The 19963-nt window shown below is 36.3% G+C and overlaps 2 protein-coding genes across 27 annotated transcripts in view; both read right to left on the bottom strand.

Moving 5' to 3' along the window:
- Window positions 1-2702, bottom strand: part of aebp2 (AE binding protein 2) — a 30068-nt gene extending 27366 nt beyond the window's left edge. For 5 of the 8 annotated variants that reach the window (XR_014030041.1, XR_014030042.1, XM_081363582.1 and 2 more), the window contains exon 1: window positions 1661-2255. Coding sequence is in view for 6 of the 8 variants with exons in the window: in XM_081363582.1 (XP_081219708.1) it covers window positions 1661-2100 (440 nt within the window). In the remaining 2 variants the exon portion in view is untranslated. Of the gene's footprint in view, window positions 1-1660 lie in introns of all 8 variants that reach the window. The other 3 variants (XM_081363583.1, XM_081363580.1, XM_081363584.1) reach the window with 2 other exon arrangements.
- Window positions 2703-3852: 1150 nt separating this feature from the next.
- The window catches only part of plekha5 (pleckstrin homology domain containing, family A member 5), a 156306-nt gene continuing 140195 nt past the window's right edge, over window positions 3853-19963 (bottom strand). For 11 of the 19 annotated variants that reach the window (XM_081364326.1, XM_081364344.1, XM_081364347.1 and 8 more), the window contains 9 exons: window positions 19806-19849; window positions 17791-17914; window positions 17519-17634; window positions 12312-12515; window positions 10558-10725; window positions 8750-8892; window positions 8542-8672; window positions 7264-7386; window positions 3853-4730 (listed from right to left, as the gene is read on the bottom strand). In XM_081364326.1, the coding sequence (XP_081220452.1) occupies window positions 7280-7386; window positions 8542-8672; window positions 8750-8892; window positions 10558-10725; window positions 12312-12515; window positions 17519-17634; window positions 17791-17914; window positions 19806-19849 (1037 nt within the window). In that variant the 3' untranslated portion in view covers window positions 3853-4730; window positions 7264-7279. The remainder of the gene's footprint in view (window positions 4731-7263; window positions 7387-8541; window positions 8673-8749; window positions 8893-10557; window positions 10726-12311; window positions 12516-17518; window positions 17635-17790; window positions 17915-19805; window positions 19850-19963) is intronic. The other 8 variants (XM_081364337.1, XM_081364345.1, XM_081364327.1 and 5 more) reach the window with 3 other exon arrangements.

The raw sequence follows: 19963 nt of genomic DNA, 5'->3' as shown, positions 1-19963 counted from the left end.
CCCGTAAGACTTTCGTTCATCTTCAGAACACAAAATAAGATATTTTTGATGAAATCTGAGAGCTGGCTCACTCCTCCATAGACTGCTAGGTAATCGAGATCTGCCATCCCAGAAAAGTTATTAAAGAGATCGTTAATATAGTCCAAGTGACTCCAGTGGCTTAATCTTAAGTTTATCAGGCGACGAGAACACCTTTTGTGCGCAAAAAACAACAAAAATAACGACTTTATTCAACTATTGATTTTCTTCTATGTTCCTCTGAGTGAGTTCACGTAGTGTAACAGCGCAGCGCATCTGGGTTGAACGTAGGCTCACTATTGGCCAGCATCACACACATGACCAGCGTCGGCCAATAGTGAGCCTACGTTCTGACGTACAACCCAGAAGCGCTGCGCTGTTACGCTACGTCAACAGCTTAGGAGAATGACATGGAAGAGAAGAGATACTTGAATAAAGTCGTTATTTTTGTTTGTTTTTGCACACAAAAGTATTCTCGTCGCTTGATGACTTAAGGTTGAGCCACTGTAGTCACTTGGACTATTTTAACGATGTCTTTACTAACTTTTCTGGGATGGCAGATCTCGATTACCTAGCAGCCTATGGAGGAGTGAGACAGCTCTCAGATTTAATCAAAGATATCTTCATTTGTGTTCTGAAGATGAACGAAAGTCTTACGGTGTTGGAACAACATGAGGGTGAGTAATTTAGTCATTTTTAGGTGAACTAACCCTTTAAATGCTCAAGCTGAATTCTGATTGGCTGTCAATGTTTTTATCGTTCATCGGCTGGAAAAAAAGAATCGCTCTGAAAGTGATTCCAATGAAATTGTTCATCTATGCTGTTATTATTATATTTTTGGTGTGAACTCGGCTATTCTTTTACATTTACAAAGATTTTCAAAACGATATCTTTATCGTTATAGTTATCGTCCTAGCTGTGGACGCCGGGCCTTTATACAGTTGTTCAAGTAAACTCAGAACCAATTTTGATGTTTTTTTGGGGGGGTTCTAAAGAAAGACGCCCAACAAAAGTTCTTGCAGGCGAAGTAACTTATGAAATGAGTGTTGTTTCAATAATTACTCGACTTTGCAATTTTCAGTGAGATAAATGAAGCTTAAATACATAAGCAACCATTTAGATTGCAAAACAACAACTCTGCACTAATAAAACTAATAATAGCAATGAGAAGAGGTTGAAATATTGATTGTTAATATGCTCACTATTAAATGGTTTCATTTCTGCTTTTTGACATTAGACATGAACCCACATTTATACATGTCTGATAAACATAGCTTTATGACATAGCCTACACAATATTTTTCAATTTATGTATTGTGTGACAACTGATTTGCAGAATAGATATTATTTGTTGCATTTCTGCTTTTAGAACATGGTAATAAACGTCCAATAGAATACACTTTACTCCTTATTAATAATAATTATTCATAATTGTGTTATTTATGCCTTAATAGATTTGTTTTGTGATCCTCTCTAATTGTTCAGCCACACATTTCTCGCTTGAGAGAGTGGAGTAATGATCTAAACAGCGCGCGAAAGGCGTGATTTATCAGCAGAACTAATATTAAATGATTCGGATGATGGGTTCACACAAACACTCACACACACACACACACACACACACACACACACACACACACACCTGTCCTCCGAGTCCATGCGGCTGAGCGGTTCTCCGTCCGACGACGAGCTCATCATCTCCAGACTCGCGCGCCTCTTCAATCCTCCGCCGGCGCCGCTGCTGTTTTTCTCCGCCGGTGAAGACGCGTTTTCTTCCCCTCTTTGTTCTCCTTTCATCCGCTCCACCGTCCCGTCTGCGCTACCGGGGCTCTTCTGCGGCTCTTTCTCCGGCTCCACTTCCGTCTCGACATCCTCGTCGTTACCGCCATCTCCCCGCGTGGTTTCCACCGGGCTTTGTTCGGTAGACTGGTGTCCGTTGAGCTTCTCGTCCATCTGCGCTCCGTCCATCTTAACGGCCGGTTCCGGATCGGCGGCGCGCAGGCCCGACTCGCTCCCATCGCCGTTTTGTTCGCTCGGGTTCGCCGACTCTTGCTCGGAACCGTCAGAAGTCGTCGAAGCCATCGGGTTCCGCTCGTGTGCGTGCGGTCTGGCCGGGTTTAAGCGACGGGAAACGGGTGAAACGCGGAGACTTTCGGCAACCGGACGGATCGTGGAACTGGAGGTTGATCGGGGACGCGCGGGGAGGAGCGAGCGTGACGTCAGCGCTTATTATGAGTGTCTCCACGTGCTCGCAACACCAAATATCCAAAATGAAGTGGAAAAGTTTTAATTATTTAATGTCTGACTGACATTGTAATATTGCTAATTTTCATTCAAAATGAGGCCTTAATCTTAAAATCATTTTATGTTTATTTACCCTCGTTTCTTTAAGTCAGCATTAAGGAATAGATGTGTTATAAAATGCTTTTGAGATGCAAATCTATATTTCCGTCGTTATTTGAACGTTTGTTCGAAAATATGGTTGAATAAAAAAAAAACAAATAAAAAAAAACAAGCATTTAAATAAATTAGTCTAGATTCATTAATTTTGTCGTAAAATTATGTTTTCTGAAACGGGTATCAAGTTATATAATCTAATTAAAAGGCTGAAAATATAATATTTACGATATATTTTCAATATTGAAAATAATGTTTAAGTTGTACATTCACAACGTATTCACGATTTTTTGTACTCGATGGTTACATGACATTTAAATGTCATGTAATGTCACGTGACATTTAATTAAAATGTTTGTAGAAATATTTGATATTTAATATTATAGAAATAATGTTACTATAACATATGTGAGGAGTATATGTGTTAGTAAATAAATAAATAAGCCGGTGTGATAAGCTTAAACTCCAGCGGAAGTGCTGATGGTTTGAGAATCATGTTTTTATCTGATTCCGGTCTTGTTGTTGCTGGCATCTGCAGCTTTTCTCAGGTGGGGGGGGTTCCAGATTCACAATCAGTGGCGTGTTTACCGCATTACTACATGATTCTAGTTAAAAACTGGAAAATATCATGAGTCATTTAAACCTTTTAAAACGTCCCTTCCTGGAAATCACCACTAGATGGCCTCAGTTTCCTGTTGATAGGATTTTACACACTGGAATCAAAATCCAGATCCTCAGTTTTTCATGCAAATCATATATTGCTTGCGATTCGAGGCCAAAACTAATTTTTCACAACATTTTCGATCATTATTACTGAACATTACTGCATATTTATGAAACACTCAGCATTAGAAAGCATGTTTTACACATCACAACCAACAGAGGGCGCCATCAGTCATATTGTGTTGCAATACCGCATCCAACCACCAGATGGTACCAAAACACCGAGTTAATTAGGTGTTTAATTAACACTGATGATTTTACATTTCATCATTATTCGTGGAATTATTCCATTATTCTTGCTTTGGATAATATGCATACATCAATAAATGTAATGGATATACAGGTCACACTTGATTAATTGACACACATAACAGCGTCAATTTCAAAATGACTGAGATAGCCAATCAAATTTAATCATGCGGGCAGAAGTGAATTTCAAATATTGAGCAGCACAACTGTTTCCAACATTGATAAATCATCATTAGAGTGATTTCTGAAGGATCATGTGACACTGAAGACTGGAGTAATGATGCTGAAAATTACAGTTTACGTTATATTCACACAGAAGACAGTTCTTTTTAATTGTAATAATATTTCACATTATATTTTATAATATTCTGTATTATCAGTGGCAGTGCATGAAAAAACCCAATAATGTTGTGCAAACTCTCATAATCAGAGGAAAAAAGGAATCAAACGCTCTTAATCGGCATATATAAGAACATCAACATTTATTTCACATGATATAAAACAGATGAAATATGAACATTTGCATATTGACTCTGATACATAACCTCTTCTGCATCTCCGCTCTGCACATTGTATGGTGTACAGTATATACATCATGGACTTTACAGTTTATACATTAAAGTGAAACACCAAACCCTGCTTATTGCTTTTTTTTTTTCAACTGTTTTAAAACGGTCACTTCTCATGTGCTAAAGCCAAAACTCTGTAATACTCTTCTTTAAACTGTAATACTCTGTACTCTTCTCTCTATTTAAATATATCTCAGCCATAGAAAAATAAAACGCAAGCTGGAACATTCATGAGTGTGTCGGGAAACAGTGTGGTGGCTATTGCGAACTATCCAACATACAGATCATTTACAAATCCCGTCGATCGGCACCTTTACATCGTTTATACACAAATCGTTTGATATCAAAAAAGAAACGATGGGTGTCGTTACAGTGCAAAAGATATGAGTACTAAAATCGTGTCAAGAACACTGGGTAAAACCGGGAGCGATTGTTTAAAATCCATATAAAACAAGCGAACGATGAACGCAACCCTTGAGGGAAGTGAGCTTGTGTTTATGGGCTCTACTTCCTGTTTGTAGTGAGTCTGGGTGCTGTGATACGCCAGAATAGCACCTGCTCACACATTACACTCAATCTAACAGAAGAAACTCAAGAGAAGAGTAGCAATATAAATAATCAGCACTAGAAATCAATCCTTTCCCCGTGGGTTGAACTAAGGCCTGGACGTCGCTGTGTTCCTGTGGGTCAGCTGATGCTGATGATGATGATGATGATGAAGATGTGGGACGTCCCCTCACATGCTGCGGTTCACTGATGACGGTGGAGGGGCTGCTGGACACACAAAATCACATTTTACACACTTGCACGTATTAATGCAGAGCGCTGCACATCACATGCGGACTAAATATATAATTGTGGTCATGGATTAAAAACTCGTTATCTCGGTTTAGTAAATCATGCACATGATGTAATTCGTTCCCTCATTTTAGTAAATTGTGTTCACAATATAATAATTCGTTCCCTCGTTTTATTCAATCTTGTGCACAATATAATAATTTGTTCACTCGTTTTACTGAATCATGCACACAATATTATAATTCATTCCCTCGTTTTATTCAATCTTGTGGACAATATAATAATTTGTTCCCTCGTTTTATTCAATCTTGTTCACAATATTATAATTCGTTCCCTCGTTTTATTCAATCTTGTGCACAATATAATAATTCGTTCCCTCGTTTTATTCAATCTTGTGCACAATATAATTTGTTCCCTCGTTTTATTCAATCTTGTGCACAATATAATAATTCGTTCCCTCGTTTTATTCAATCTTGTGCACAATATAATTTGTTCCCTCGTTTTATTCAATCTTGTGCACAATATAATTCGTTCCCTCGTTTTATTCAATCTTGTGCACAAAATAATTCGTTCCCTCGTTTTATTCAATCTTGTGCACAATATAATTTGTTCCCTCGTTTTATTCAATCTTGTGCACAATATAATAATTTGTTCACTCGTTTTATTCAATCTTGTGCACAATATAATAATTCGTTCCCTTGTTTTATTCAATCTTGTGGACAATATAATAATTTGTTCACTCGTTTTATTCAATCTTGTGCACAATATAATTCGTTCCCTTGTTTATTCAATCTTGTGCACAATATAATAATTCGTTCCCTCGTTTTATTCAATCTTGTGCACAATATAATAATTCGTTCCCTCGTTTTATTCAATCTTGTGCACAATATAATAATTCGTTCCCTCGTTTTATTCAATCTTGTGCACAATATAATAATTCGTTCCCTCGTTTTATTCAATCTTGTGCACAATATAATTTGTTCCCTCGTTTTATTCAATCTTGTGCACAATATAATAATTTGTTCACTCGTTTTATTCAATCTTGTGCACAATATTATAATTCGTTCCCTCGTTTTATTCAATCTTGTGGACAATATAATAATTTGTTCCCTCGTTTTATTCAATCTTGTGGACAATATAATAATTTGTTCCCTCGTTTTATTCAATCTTGTTCACAATATTATAATTCGTTCCCTCGTTTTATTCAATCTTGTGCACAATATAATAATTCGTTCCCTCGTTTTATTCAATCTTGTGCACAATATAATTTGTTCCCTCGTTTTATTCAATCTTGTGCACAATATAATAATTTGTTCACTCGTTTTATTCAATCTTGTGCACAAAATAATTCGTTCCCTCGTTTTATTCAATCTTGTGCACAATATAATTCGTTCCCTCGTTTTATTCAATCTTGTGGACAATATAATAATTTGTTCACTCGTTTTATTCAATCTTGTGCACAATATAATAATTTGTTCACTCGTTTTATTCAATCTTGTGGACAATATAATAATTCGTTCCCTCGTTTTATTCAATCTTGTGCACAATATAATAATTTGTTCACTCGTTTTATTCAATCTTGTGCACAATATAATAATTCGTTCCCTCGTTTTATTCAATCTTGTGCACAATATAATTCGTTCCCTCGTTTTATTCAATCTTGTGCACAATATAATTCGTTCCCTCGTTTTATTCAATCTTGTGGACAATATAATAATTTGTTCACTCGTTTTATTCAATCTTGTGCACAATATAATTCGTTCCCTCGCTTTATTCAATCTTGTTCACAATATAATCATTTGTTCACTCGTTTTATTCAATCTTGTGCACAATATAATAATTCGTTCCCTCGTTTTGTTCACAATATAATAATTTGTTCCCTCGTTTTATTCAATCTTGTGCACAATATAATAATTTGTTCCCTCGTTTTATTCAATCTTGTGCACAATATAATTCGTTCCCTCGTTTTATTCAATCTTGTTCACAATATAATAATTTGTTCCCTCGTTTTATTCAATCTTGTGCACAATATAATAATTCGTTCCCTCGTTTACTAAATGGTGCACATGATATATATATATATAAGTGTGTGTGAGTGTCTGATCATGTGCAGCGGCGTCTGAATGACTCTTAATTGCACTGTTCATTAGTGAAGCTTTATGCTCACTGAGACTCTAATGAACTCTAGTTGGAAGGCTAATTACTGCTTCATTTGAGAGGATCCTTCATTTTCCTAGGAGAACAGACAGATTATTACACACACACTCACACTTGTATTTATGATGCAGTGAAACCCTGTGCACTGAGACAAAGCCCTCAGAAAACTTCTCCTGTAAGCTGCTGTGAAACACACACACTGATTTTATGAGCAATATCATAAAGATAAGCTACTAACTGAGACCACTGGATGTAAAGCAGACGCTAGTGTCCGTTCTGACCGTCTGTAGTGAAGTGAGCGAGACTGCTGTGTGTGTGTGTGTGTGTGTGTGTGTGTGTGTGTGTCTCTTACTCGTCCATCTCTCCTCTCACACACACATGAAGTGAGATCCGTCCGTCAGCTGTGGGGGGGAGGGTGGAGGCGGGGGGGAGGAGGAGGAGCTTGGAGATTGGGGTGGAGTCGACACACTGTTCACTGCAAAACACACAGCGCATGCAGACACACACACACACACACACACACACACACACACACACACACACACACACACACACACACACACACACACACACACACACACACACACACACACACACACACAGGCCAGCCGGTTAATAATCACACACTGACACATTCAAGCAGGGAACTAAATCAACACTTCCTATTCACACCCGCTTCGTTTTAGTGAATCAAAAATAAATACTGGACATGCTGGTTATTTTTTGATTCACTAAAATCAAGTTCACTAAAACACACAACAGGTTTAGTGTTTGCTGCAGAGAGTTATATTTAAAATGTAAATATTTAAATCAATATAGAATTAATGTATATATAATTTAATATATGATTCACTAAAATAAAATACAAAAAAACAAAGGCTTATAGTGTTAGTAGTACCGGCTTTCGGTGCCCAGAGGACTATGAAGAATTAATAAATATATGAATATATAAAATGTACACATATTTATATTTAGATATACATTTAAAATTATACCAGTGTTACTTTTGTATCATTGAGAAAAAGGTTTTATTTCATTTTAATTTTAGTTAAATTTTTTTGTAATTTTCTTGTATGTTTTTGACATTTCTTTTATACATTTTTATTTTAGTTATTTTAGTACATTTTAGTAAAATAAATGAAATTAAAAAAACAACTAGCTGAAATAAAATATGTTTTTATTTTTGTACATTTTATTTTATTTCAGTTAGCGTTGGATGTTTGAAGTAACAAAAATGTTTTGTATTGTTTCAGTTTTAGTTAACTATAATAACCCTGATATATACATATATAAAGATATACATTTATAATGTAATATATAAATGAAAATAAATAAATATATAATTATATTAAATAAATTATTATACAGTATGATTCACTAAAAAGTTACAGAAATTATGGGATATATAATATTTATATATAATTTAATAAATAAATATATACATTAATATATGATTTACTGAAATCAAACAGACTAAAAAGCTTCTAGAACACACAACTCCACAGCAGTGTTAGGCAGCAGGACTCATGGGAAGGTTTAACGGGGAGGAAGGTCTTTCGACCCAGAGCGTTTGATTCCAGTTTAATAGAGTGAATCAGAACTAAAGCTGGACTTCAGTACGAGAGCACACCTGACATCAGCGTGCCGTGTTTGCTATTGGTCAGCTCATAGGACACGTCCTGCTCTTGACTGGAGGGCTTCTCGTCCTCCTCATCCTCCTCTTCCTCGGTGCCCACGCGTACCATGACGGCCGTCTGCAAGCTGACACACACAACGGAGAGCGGTGAGCACTGCTGTTATGAAGCGCTGTGTGTGTGTGTGTGTGAAGTGAGTCGCACCTGTTCTGTGTGGCCAGACTCCTGCGAAACTCCAGCGGACTCAAACGCTTCGGTTTCTCAGACTCCGACTCGCCCTCGTTCAGCGTCACGCTCTTCAGAAGAGACTCTTTAATGGATGCCGATCGGGACACGGGCAGTTTCTCCTGTGTAGAGACACAAACACATGAAATAAACTCTCATACTGGACCAAAGCACCATTCAGAGTGGTCACTGCTCCCTATACACCTAGCAAAGGATATTTACAAATTTCCCTCTCATACTTCCAGGTTTTCCATGGAAACTGTTCTTGGAAAAGTTTGTTTATTTTGGTAATCGAGTAATCGGACAATTATTTTGACAAATATACATATTTAAAACTTTAAATATGCTCGTATGTTTGGCTGGAAGCTAGTTATTTTACTTTAGAAAGTTTTAAATATGGATATTTTTCTCACACAAACGCATGGCTTCGCTTCAGAAGGCCTTTATTAACCCCCCAGAGCAGTGTGGAGTTTGTTTATAATGGATGAATGCACTTTTATGAGCTTCAAACTTCCACTGCCAATATAAAGCTCGGAAGCGTCAGGGTGTTAAAAATTAATTTAACTCCGATTCGATTGTATTCGTCTGAAAGAAGGAAGTCATATACACCTAGGATGACTTGAGGGCGAGTAAATCATGGGGTAATTTTCATTTTAACTACTGTGAACTACTCCTTTAAGCAAGCGAGCATGAGACGCTCCATGCATGTAGATGATACCAGTTTGTGTGGAGCAGCATTTACTGTGAGCGCAGCCACTCTGAGACGCACGTAACACACACGTGTAAATAATTAAAGCACATATATATTAAACCCACAGGGCATATTTATTTAAAGGGGTGGTATAATACCCTTTTCACAAGATGTAAAATAAGTCGTTGATGTCCCCAGAGTGTGTGTGTGAAGTTTTAGCTCAAAATACCCCACAGATATTTTTATATAACATGTTAAAATTGTCACTTTTTGAGGGTGAGCAAAAACGCACCGTTTTGTGTCTGTCCCTTTAAATGCAAATGAGCTGCTGCTCCCGGCACAGAGGGCGGAGCTTAAAACAGCTTGTGTGTGTTTGTGTGTTAGCGACTCCGATTACCTCACACAGGCACACACAGAAAAACTTTTAGCCTTTTATGTTCAGACCAAAGTCAAGACAAAGATGGAGAGACTCAAGAAGAAGTGACAACATGTAGAAGCAACAGAACATTTCTGAATGGTTAGTTGATGAGTTTATGTAGCTTATGTGTAGTTATCTTCTAGTCATTGATTAGCATATTCTGTCTTGATAATCTATAAATCGTGTTTCGGGGGGCGGGGTTAATGTAAATTCTACGGTTAGTGATGTCACTAACCCGGGAGGAATGTGGTGTAGTCTCTACCAGCCGTTTGTTGTAGTCCTTAAAAAGCGATTTCTTTAAAAGCAAATATTTCCCTTTGCTTTGAACTTTGAGCGTTGTAACTTTGCAGATGTTGTTTATGCTCAAACAGCAACACTACACACTAACTAAAGTTAGAAAAGTCAAATCATAATCAACCACCCCTTTAATTGAATCCCAGACTTGGTGAATTCACAACATCACTTTGCTGTAATATGGTTTTTAAACGGTTTAAATATATAATGCAGCCTTAGAAACCGGTCTAATAATGCGGTTCATGGATTCTCGTACGTGGAATGCGCCACTTCCGGTATTTTGCGGGTTACTCGACACGGATGAATTGCAATCAAGGATTTATATACATTTTTAAATCAAGTACTCAAATTTAATCGAGGAATCGTGACAGCCCTAATATGTACCTTGTTCTCCACGTTGGCATTTCCGGAATCCACATCATGAGTTTCCCTGCAGTTCTCTTCCGCATCAGTGGGTTTCCCAGCCGTCCGCTCTCGCTCCCGATCCTCAGGCGATGGGTCCCTGCGCTCATCCTGCTCATCCGGAGAGATCACCGGGCTCTTCTTACGCGTCTAAGGGAACAAACACTCACAGTTAAAACCCAGCAGCACAAACACACACACACAGAAGAGGAAGCCATAAACACACACTATCGGACAGGAACGCAGCGAGCCGGAAAACTGTAAAGTGCACCGCTGTAGGGAATCATTAAGAGCTCGATTCATCCAGTGATGAGTCACTTTGAATTACAGCGCCGTTCCACAAACTTCTAATGGAGGAGCAGGTTTATGGGAACAAGAGCCCTCCGGACCAGATGCATGATGGGAATGTGACATGGACGGTGTTTTTCATGTCCTGTGGTTTTAGAGCGGGTTCACTCGAGTGAGACGGTGCGGGTCGTGGCCGAGCATTTATAAATCTCAGATGATACCGTGAACTAACCAGACACAACGTGTCCTGTGTCATCGTACGGTCCTCAGCGTGAAAAAGCAATGCAAAGCGACACAATTACAGACAATCTGATGTTTAATAACCAGCAAAGAGGTGAAGGATTTTAGACAGCAATGTGCCAGAAAACAACTAATTTTGCAGATATGCAAGCTTATTTTTAGGATGGATGGATGGATGGATGGATGGATGGATGGATGGATGGATGGATGGATGGATGGATGGATGGATGGATGGATGGATGGATGGATGGATGGATGGATGGATGGATGGATGGATGGATGGATGGATGGATGGATGGATGGATGGATGGATGGATGGATGGTATTTTTGTCTGGTTTCCAGTCCAAATATCTAAACATTCTTAAATCAAGATGCATTTACTAGATAAGTAAAATTAGATAAGATATTATGTCTTGTTTTCCAGGGGAATTAATCAAAATTAAGCGAGTTTTTGCTTAAAACAAGCAAAATTATCTGTCCATGGGGTAAGAAAAATAATCTTAATTCAAACAGAAACAAGATTATATTTCTTACCCCATGGACAGATAATTTTGCTTGGTTTAAGCAAAAACTCACTTTATTTTTATCTATTTCCCCAGAAAACAAGACATAATATCTTATGGCATTTTACTACTTTAGTAAATGCATCTTGATTTAAGAATTTCTTTTATATTTGGACTGGAAACAAGACAAAAATACTAAGTAAGAAAAGCATTTTTTTGCAGTGTACAGATATCATATAAATACAATAAAACCAAACAAACAAACACAGGTCATATTATATATATATATATATATTTTTTAATTAACATATGATAAAAAATCCAAAACCTTTTCAGGCATAATCTTACTAAAGTCCTTAAGTGAAATAACTGAGCAATCTACTTGTATTAAACCCAGGACAGTCCAATCCAATAAAATATGTTTAACAGAGAGGGGAATCTTACAAAACATGCATAGAGTTGGGTCTCAAGTCGAACTCGTATGACCTACACGACATCTGGTGAATACCACTTGATCAGATCTAGTTTTAAGAGTGATTAAATGTCTGTTTGAAACTTCCGGATGAATTTCATTTAGCTTATTATTCTCGCACGTGTTCCACTCCTCTTGCCACTTATGCAATATATAGCGATTAATAATTGGTCTGATCTCTGAGGAAGGAATCTGACATTCATTAACAGCATTGAGATGCAGATGTTGGCACCTGTAGGGTGTAGTAGGGGTTGTCTTTAGTGAAGGAGAGGCTGCGCGACAGTGAGCCGTCTTCTCTTCTTCGTTCACGCAGCGCCCCCTGCTGGTGTCGTCTGATTCGCTCCATCTGCTCCTCCACACTCATGCGTGTTCGGCCCACCTCTGCAGCGCCGCTCATGTGCTCCACTGCGCTGCGGGGACGGTCCTGCGGGTAAGACTACACATGCGCATATTATATATGCATTAACAGATATATTCAAACAAATATGAATATAAAGTATTAAGCACAAACTCAAAATATATATATATATTCAACCAAAAGCATTAAAAAATTATGTAATGATTTAATAATGTAATATTAAATTAAACATTTTAATCTACATGTATAGATATATTTAAAAAAACAAACAGAATAATGATTTAATAATGTATAATATTAAATTATATATTATATTACACATATTATATTAAATATATTAAATTAAGTATTATAGTTATATTAAATTATTAAATTACATCGTATCCAATTTCACACACACACACACACACACACACACACACACACACACACACACACACACACACACACACACACACACACACACACACAAACACATATATATACATACAGGGAACTACACTAACCTTTTCCACTGGTGGCACTTGCGCTACTAACTTTTTCAGTTACTGGCGCAAAACATGATTTGGTCGCACAAATTATTTATAGTAAGCCGCTCTGGATAATAATAAACAATACTGAAACTGTATTACATACAGATGTGTTTTTTATTTTACTTGCCTTCTTTTAACCCTCTGGGCTTCTTCATAATTGGGTCACACTTAGCTTCCTCCCGCCCGAAAACGGGCGAAGCCTTAAAATTGTACTTAACTTTGTCCTAGGATAACCAATCAAATATTGTTTTGTTCTATAATGTTTTCTGATTATTATATAGAATTTTTAGAATTTTTTATGATACTTTGCATTTATTATGTAATTTTTATGAGCTATTTTTTCCATTAGAATTAATATATATATTTTTATTTTATTTATTTTATTTTATTTTTCAATAAATGCAACATTTCACATCAAATTAGAGTGCAGGCCTAAAAAAAAAAAATATTTCAAGTGAGAAGAGCGCCACCTAGTGGCTTCAAAATTTATTAATTTGTGTCATGTCCTATAACCGCCCATAGGCGGCCTATAGCTTTTTTATTTATTTATTTGATTTATTCCCATTCGGAAAGAAAACAATTTATTACTAATCAACCACTGAATGGAACAACACAAATTATATATCATTTTAAAGCTTACAATCTCAGCTTTTTAATGCATCTAATTAAATGTATTAATTCCTAACGAGTGCTGAGTAATCCCTCTAAAACCAAGTGTACCGCCAACAGGCGCCACCTAGCTGCGAAAATATTTATTACCATATTTTTCAAAAATCTTGCCTTGATAAACACAAAGTTGATGTCATTTGAAAGCTTAGAGTCTGAACTTTACAGTGAATGTATCCACTTTGAAAAACTCTTAAGTATTGCTGAGTTATTTGCTGATACATAGAATTTCTCTTTTTTTCATAATCTATAAAATAATGTACTGCAATGTGTCAAAAACATCATACAGCTCATGAAACATTCTCAGATAATTGAAAATGGCACTTCATTTTTTACAGCATATTATTACAATTAAAATGAGCCCAAAATTAACATAATCTATTGCTTTTATGACAAGATATTCTTCATGGAGAAAAAATTGCCCATGAGGGGGTGTCAAAGACTGTACAAAAAGGCTATCTCTTTTCAAAATGCTTTAATTTTTGATTCCTTTATCCAAAAATTATTATTTTTTTATCCAGATGCAGCTAACATGTAGGGGGACTTCACTAAAAAAGAATTTTCCTCCTACCTTATTTCCTTCCTGAGTTATTCCATGACAAATATGAAAGATATGCAAAATCATAATAAAAATTATATATATATATTGTCTTTTATCCACCGTTTCTTGGCGGGACAATGTCCAAATGTAATGTAATTTATATTTTCAAAAAATTTAAAAAGAGTTCTTTCAAACGATACCTACCTTTTGACTCTCCTTGCTATAGTTTTGGAGTTATTATGATTATATCATTTTTATATAGTTTGGGGCAAAATTTGCTGTTTCAGTCTTACCAGTTCATTTCTCTGTGTGTTTGTGTGTGTGGGTGTGTGTGTGGGGGGGGAGGGTGTCTTTTTTGCACTCTTGATGTTCTAGAGTGTCACCCCTTCATTGCTGTACACTTTTTTTCAGCACAGTGGCTGATCTGTAGCTTGTACCACCAAAAGTTTCTCTGAGTTTTCCTATTTTTTCGTATTTCCCATTCATTTCCTATGTCGCCCGTTTTCGGGCGGGAGGAAGCTAAGTGTGACTTTTTTTTTTACGACCCTTTAACATATCAGAATCATCTCCTTGATTTTTTTGTGTGTTCATATAGGTAATAAAAGAAAAGTCACCAAGTTTCACCCCCATCCGATGAAGCAAAAAAATTAAACAATTCGAAACGTTCAAGTTTTCGCCCGTTTTCGGGCGAAGAAGCCCAGAGGGTTAAACCACATGCCTTCTTGTTTTTGTTTTCTTTAACATTGGTTGGGATAGATTTTCTCCTAAATGGATTTCAACATGCTATGGTTGGCACAGATGGGCAGACTCCTGAACTCTTAAGTAGTGATGCACCGATGTGAAAATTGTGGTCGATTCCGATAATAACCGATATTAATATTGCTGTTATGGCATAAAACAGTAAAAAAAAAAAAAAAACAGGAATATTGTGTACAATTAAGATAGACTACTTAATTTATTATTCCAATGGCAAAAATATTGTATCACGATTTTTTTCAGGAAAATCACGATTCACGATTTTATCACAATTCTTTTTTATGTTGGTTTTACTATTTTGCGACTGAGCATTACAGCCAAAACTTATGTCCATATTTTAAAAACAAAGCCTTGGGTAACAAAACATATATAAAAAAATAGCAGACAGGGGCGAAGATAAAAATATGTGTCATTATTTTCTTTTTGTTATTAAATATTAAGATCAAAGATGCACATTACACATACACAACTTAATATACAAATTAAATAAACAGTGTTTTATGTTTTCAGCTACAGTATAGGTGTATTTAACAGTAGCATTGAAGTAATTAAATGAACAAATATGAAAATAAAACAAAATAGACTTCACTGTATAAATTATACATTGATACTTAATAAAGCTACTTCAGTCAAGAGCAGTGAGTGATTTTCTCTTTGCATTTTGTTGTTTTATTAACATTAAAGGAATAGTTCTTCTAAAAATTCAAATTGTCATAAATTACTCTCTCAAGTTGTTTTAAACTCAAATGAGTTTCTTTCTTCTGTTGAAAATATAAGTTATTTGGAAGAATGTGGGTAACCAAACAGTTGATGTACCGCAGTGACTTAGTATATTTTTCTCCTTTGGAAGTCAACGGGGACCAGCTACTGGATAGCCACATTCTTAAAAATATTAATATTATAAAAATATTAGAAAATATTAGAAGGAAATTAATACAGGTTTGGAACAACATTAGAGTGCGTAAATGATTTTTGGGTGAACTATCCCTTTAAGGACAAGCGGCAGCGTGTTTACTATTGCTACTGTCTCTTTAAGAGTTGCGCGCGATGCGTCTAATAGACGCATTTGACAAGCAGATTTACTCAATTTTCTCAAGTTTGCTTTCACTTTAGACATAACCGACTTTGTTTATCTAAACCTTGTGTGTATTTAACAGTATAAGCACAATAAGACTCGAAAGATAACTTAGTCCAGTATCCAGGCGCTGGTAGACAGGCTTTTAGTGCATGTGAGCTTCACATGTACGCGCTGAGGAAGGAACGCACGTTAGAACCACTGATCTATATAATGTCATTCTATATAGATCAGTGGTTAGAACACGTTAAAATATAAAACGTTAAATATTAAATGTAAACTATAGCCCGTCAATTTTCATTTTACAATTATCTTCTCTCTGTGTGTGTGCGCGTCCGTGTTTGTGTGTGAGAGAGAGAGCCGCTCGCGCACCACTGATACAATGGTAGGCTACGTTTTAATCTAAGTAACGGTCGCGGGGCTGAAGTTAACTTGATGTTTTGAATGCTCAGAGGCAGAGCAAGTTATAAAACGTATTCTTAAAATACACATTTCTGTTTTAATAAATGCTCATAGTAAATCATAGCATATTGCCTAAAACATAGGTACAAAAATAATCAGTGATACATTTGCGACCCATTAAAAATTAAGGTCGCAATGGCATTTCAAAAGGTCGCATATGCGACCATTTTGGTCGCAGTGTAGTTCCCTGACATATATAAAATCAAAAATTAATATACAAATATTACTATAAAAATGTATAAATTAAATAACACACACACACACATTAAATTTTTTATTTTAAATTATTATCAATGAATCAGGATTCAGAAATGAATAGAAATTAATTAATCTGAAATAGAAATTTTGTAACATTATACATTTATTTACTGTCACTTTAGATTTAATGCATCCTTGCTGAATGAAAGTATACATTTTTATTCATAAAAAAAAATTCTTACTGACCCCAAACTTTTGCACAGTGGTGTTTAATGTTACAAAAGCTTTCTATTTCAGATAAATGCTGTTCTTTTCAACTTTCTATTAATCAAAGAATCCTGAGAACTCTTTTCAACATTGATGCTAATAATAAATGTTTGTTGAGCATCAAATCATCATATTAGAATGATTTCGGAAGGATCATGTGACACTGAAGACTGGAGTAATGATGCTGATAACATTTTAAAATATATTCACAAAGGAAACATTAAATTGTAATAATATTTCACAATATTACTGTTTTTGCTGTTTTAGATGAGCAGAAGAGATTCTTTTAAAAATATTAACAAAAATGTAAACGTTTGAACGGTAGTGTATATGTATATATTTCTAAGATGATAACCAGACGCTCAAGTCATGTGACACCTGTGACGCAAACTATTATTATGAAACTGCTATATAGTGATTTTTAAGTTGAATTGGGCGATTTGGACTATATTTGACAGGCCTTTGGGCTTTTACTGGCAACCCTGACCTTTACAACCGTATTTCAACTATTCATTTTGGACAGGCAAACACAACTCTCATATTTCTCAGATCTATTTGACATGCTTGTGTGCAGTGCACTCACTGTTCTGGGGTCAGGCTTCTTGCTCTTCCTCAAGGTGACATAAGAGGCGATGGTGGAGGATTCAGGCATGGGTGATTTAGTCCTCGGGCTGACCACTCCGACAGGGTAAACGATACCTGAGAGAGAGATAGAGAGAGAGAGAGAGAGAGAGAGAGAGAGAGAGAGAGAGAGAGAGAGAGAGAGAGAGAGAGAGAGAGAGAGAGAGAGAGAGAGAGATCAGTGAACTGCAGCGAGGGCTTTATGACAGGAAGTGTTGGTGTTTGTCAGGGCACCTTTGGTGACGCCGGGCGGCTCTTTCTCTGCAGTCTGCTCAGATTTGTCTTCGCCGTTACTCTCGTCGACCTCGGCTACCGTGGTAAGCTCCGGCTCGCTCTTATACAGTCTGTAATCCGGGCCCTGGAGAGCAGAGATTTAACCTGCTTACACATTATTTACAGCACACACACACAAACACCATACAAACGTATTCTGTGAAGGTTTATGCTCATGGATTACACATTAAAATGGGAATGAGAATAAAAAATACATTTGAAAGAAACGAAGCCTCACAAAGGATGAAGCACACACCTATGCAAGGCTGCGGCTCTACTAAATGATTGACAGGGAGTGCTCAAGGATGTTGAAGATGGGTAAATGCACAAATGAACGTCTGATACAAATTAAGAGGGGTCAAAAGCACAAGAAATGAGAACTAAGAGTAAATGAATATTCAGCCCAAAATGAAAACTATTTCTTCATTACACAGAAAAAAAATAACACCACCATAAATGCTTTTGGGGGATTTTGAGGGGGTATATATATTTAATATTAATATATATTTTTAATATTATTATAATATTTATTTAAGCGCTGATATCTACAGAACAGGTTGCTGATATAATGCAGGTATATTTAATGAGTCAAAAAATATTTATAAAATGAAAAGACAAATATTTTACACTAAAATTAGCCAAGTCAAGTCAAACATATTTGTAGTGCTTTTCACAATATACATGGTTTCAAAGCTGCTTCATAGAAAATCATGATGCTATGGTTTATAATATCTTCATGCCTTATAGTAGTTGCATTTAGCAGATTAGAGCTGGATAATAATATAGGTAAATTATGCAACGATACAACAAAAATTACAATTTTGAGATTTACTATATGTGACTGTGGACCACAAAAAAGATTTATACATCACATGAAAGCTGAATAAATAAGCTTTCCATTGATGTATGGTTTGTTAGGATAAGACAATATTTGTCCGAGATACAACTATTGTAAATCTGGAATCTGAAGGTGCAAAAAAATCGAAACATTGAGAAAATCTCCTTTAAAGTTGTTCATTTATGTTGGCGATTGTGCTGCATTCACTCACAAAAATAAATGTTTTATATATTTACGGTAGGAAATTTACTAAATATCTTCATGGAACATGATCTTTACTTAATATCCTAATGATTTTTGACATAAAAGAAAAATCGATAATTTTGACCCATACAATGTATTGTTGGCCCATACAATTATTGTTGGACCCTGATCCAGGGTCACATATAGTATAGGTTGCCTTACACTTGTAAACTGTATGAATGTGGATATTTATATATCCAACTTCATATAAAGAGCTGGACGATAATATAGATACATGTTGCAATACATGTTAGTATTATTATTATTATTATTATTTATTTATTTTGAACAACACTGAAAAATGCATGTGAGTGGGGTTTAATTTTTTATGTACTTTTTTTTCTCCGATGTTAAATTATGTATAATGTATAAAAATGTGAAAAAATCAGGCAGAAACAGTTGACCATCCACACAATGAGGAACACAAAGCGGATGCGCTTATCAGCTAATGCAAATTTGAATTTGCCTGTGCTGATATATCGATCTATAACCAACAAAAACACAATCTAAAACCAAAACAAATGAAAGGATGGGTTTCTGAAGCACTGAAATGAAGATGGCTGATGGGATGGGTGGGCGAGGGGGTCACAGCGGGTCTTACGCTGTGGGCACCGTTGCGCTGGGCGTTCTTGCGGTCCTCAGGCCGGTGGGGGGTGGTGCGGGGCCGGTCTCCCCCCTCATACGAGTACGGGAGAGGAGGACGCGGAGGCACGGAGTCTGACTCCTACACATCGCACAGAACGGGAAAGTGAAGGACACTGTTGCCAGGTGCAACAACCAACCCAAAGCGGCACAAGAGACTCTCGAGTGAATCCACAACACAGGTGAACACACTCGTCCTGAGGATCTGAGACTGCGTTACTGTGATTCAGAGATTCAACAAAGCATCACTTACTTCACTTTTATGCAGGTTTGACAGGGGGTTCGCACCAGGAAAACCTACAAATGTAGAAGAAGGTCAAGAAAGGTTTCTTGTATGATAACTGGTGTTGTTATTGTTCACTGAAACTATTAAAAATCATTTACGTAAACTGAAATAAAGCTGAAATAAAA

Source organism: Scardinius erythrophthalmus (assembly GCF_964197995.2).
Source record: "Scardinius erythrophthalmus genome assembly, chromosome: 4".
Classification (NCBI taxonomy): Eukaryota; Metazoa; Chordata; class Actinopteri; order Cypriniformes; family Leuciscidae; genus Scardinius; species Scardinius erythrophthalmus.
Note: the sequence above shows the minus strand (reverse complement) of the source record. Positions and strands in the feature narration are given on the sequence as shown.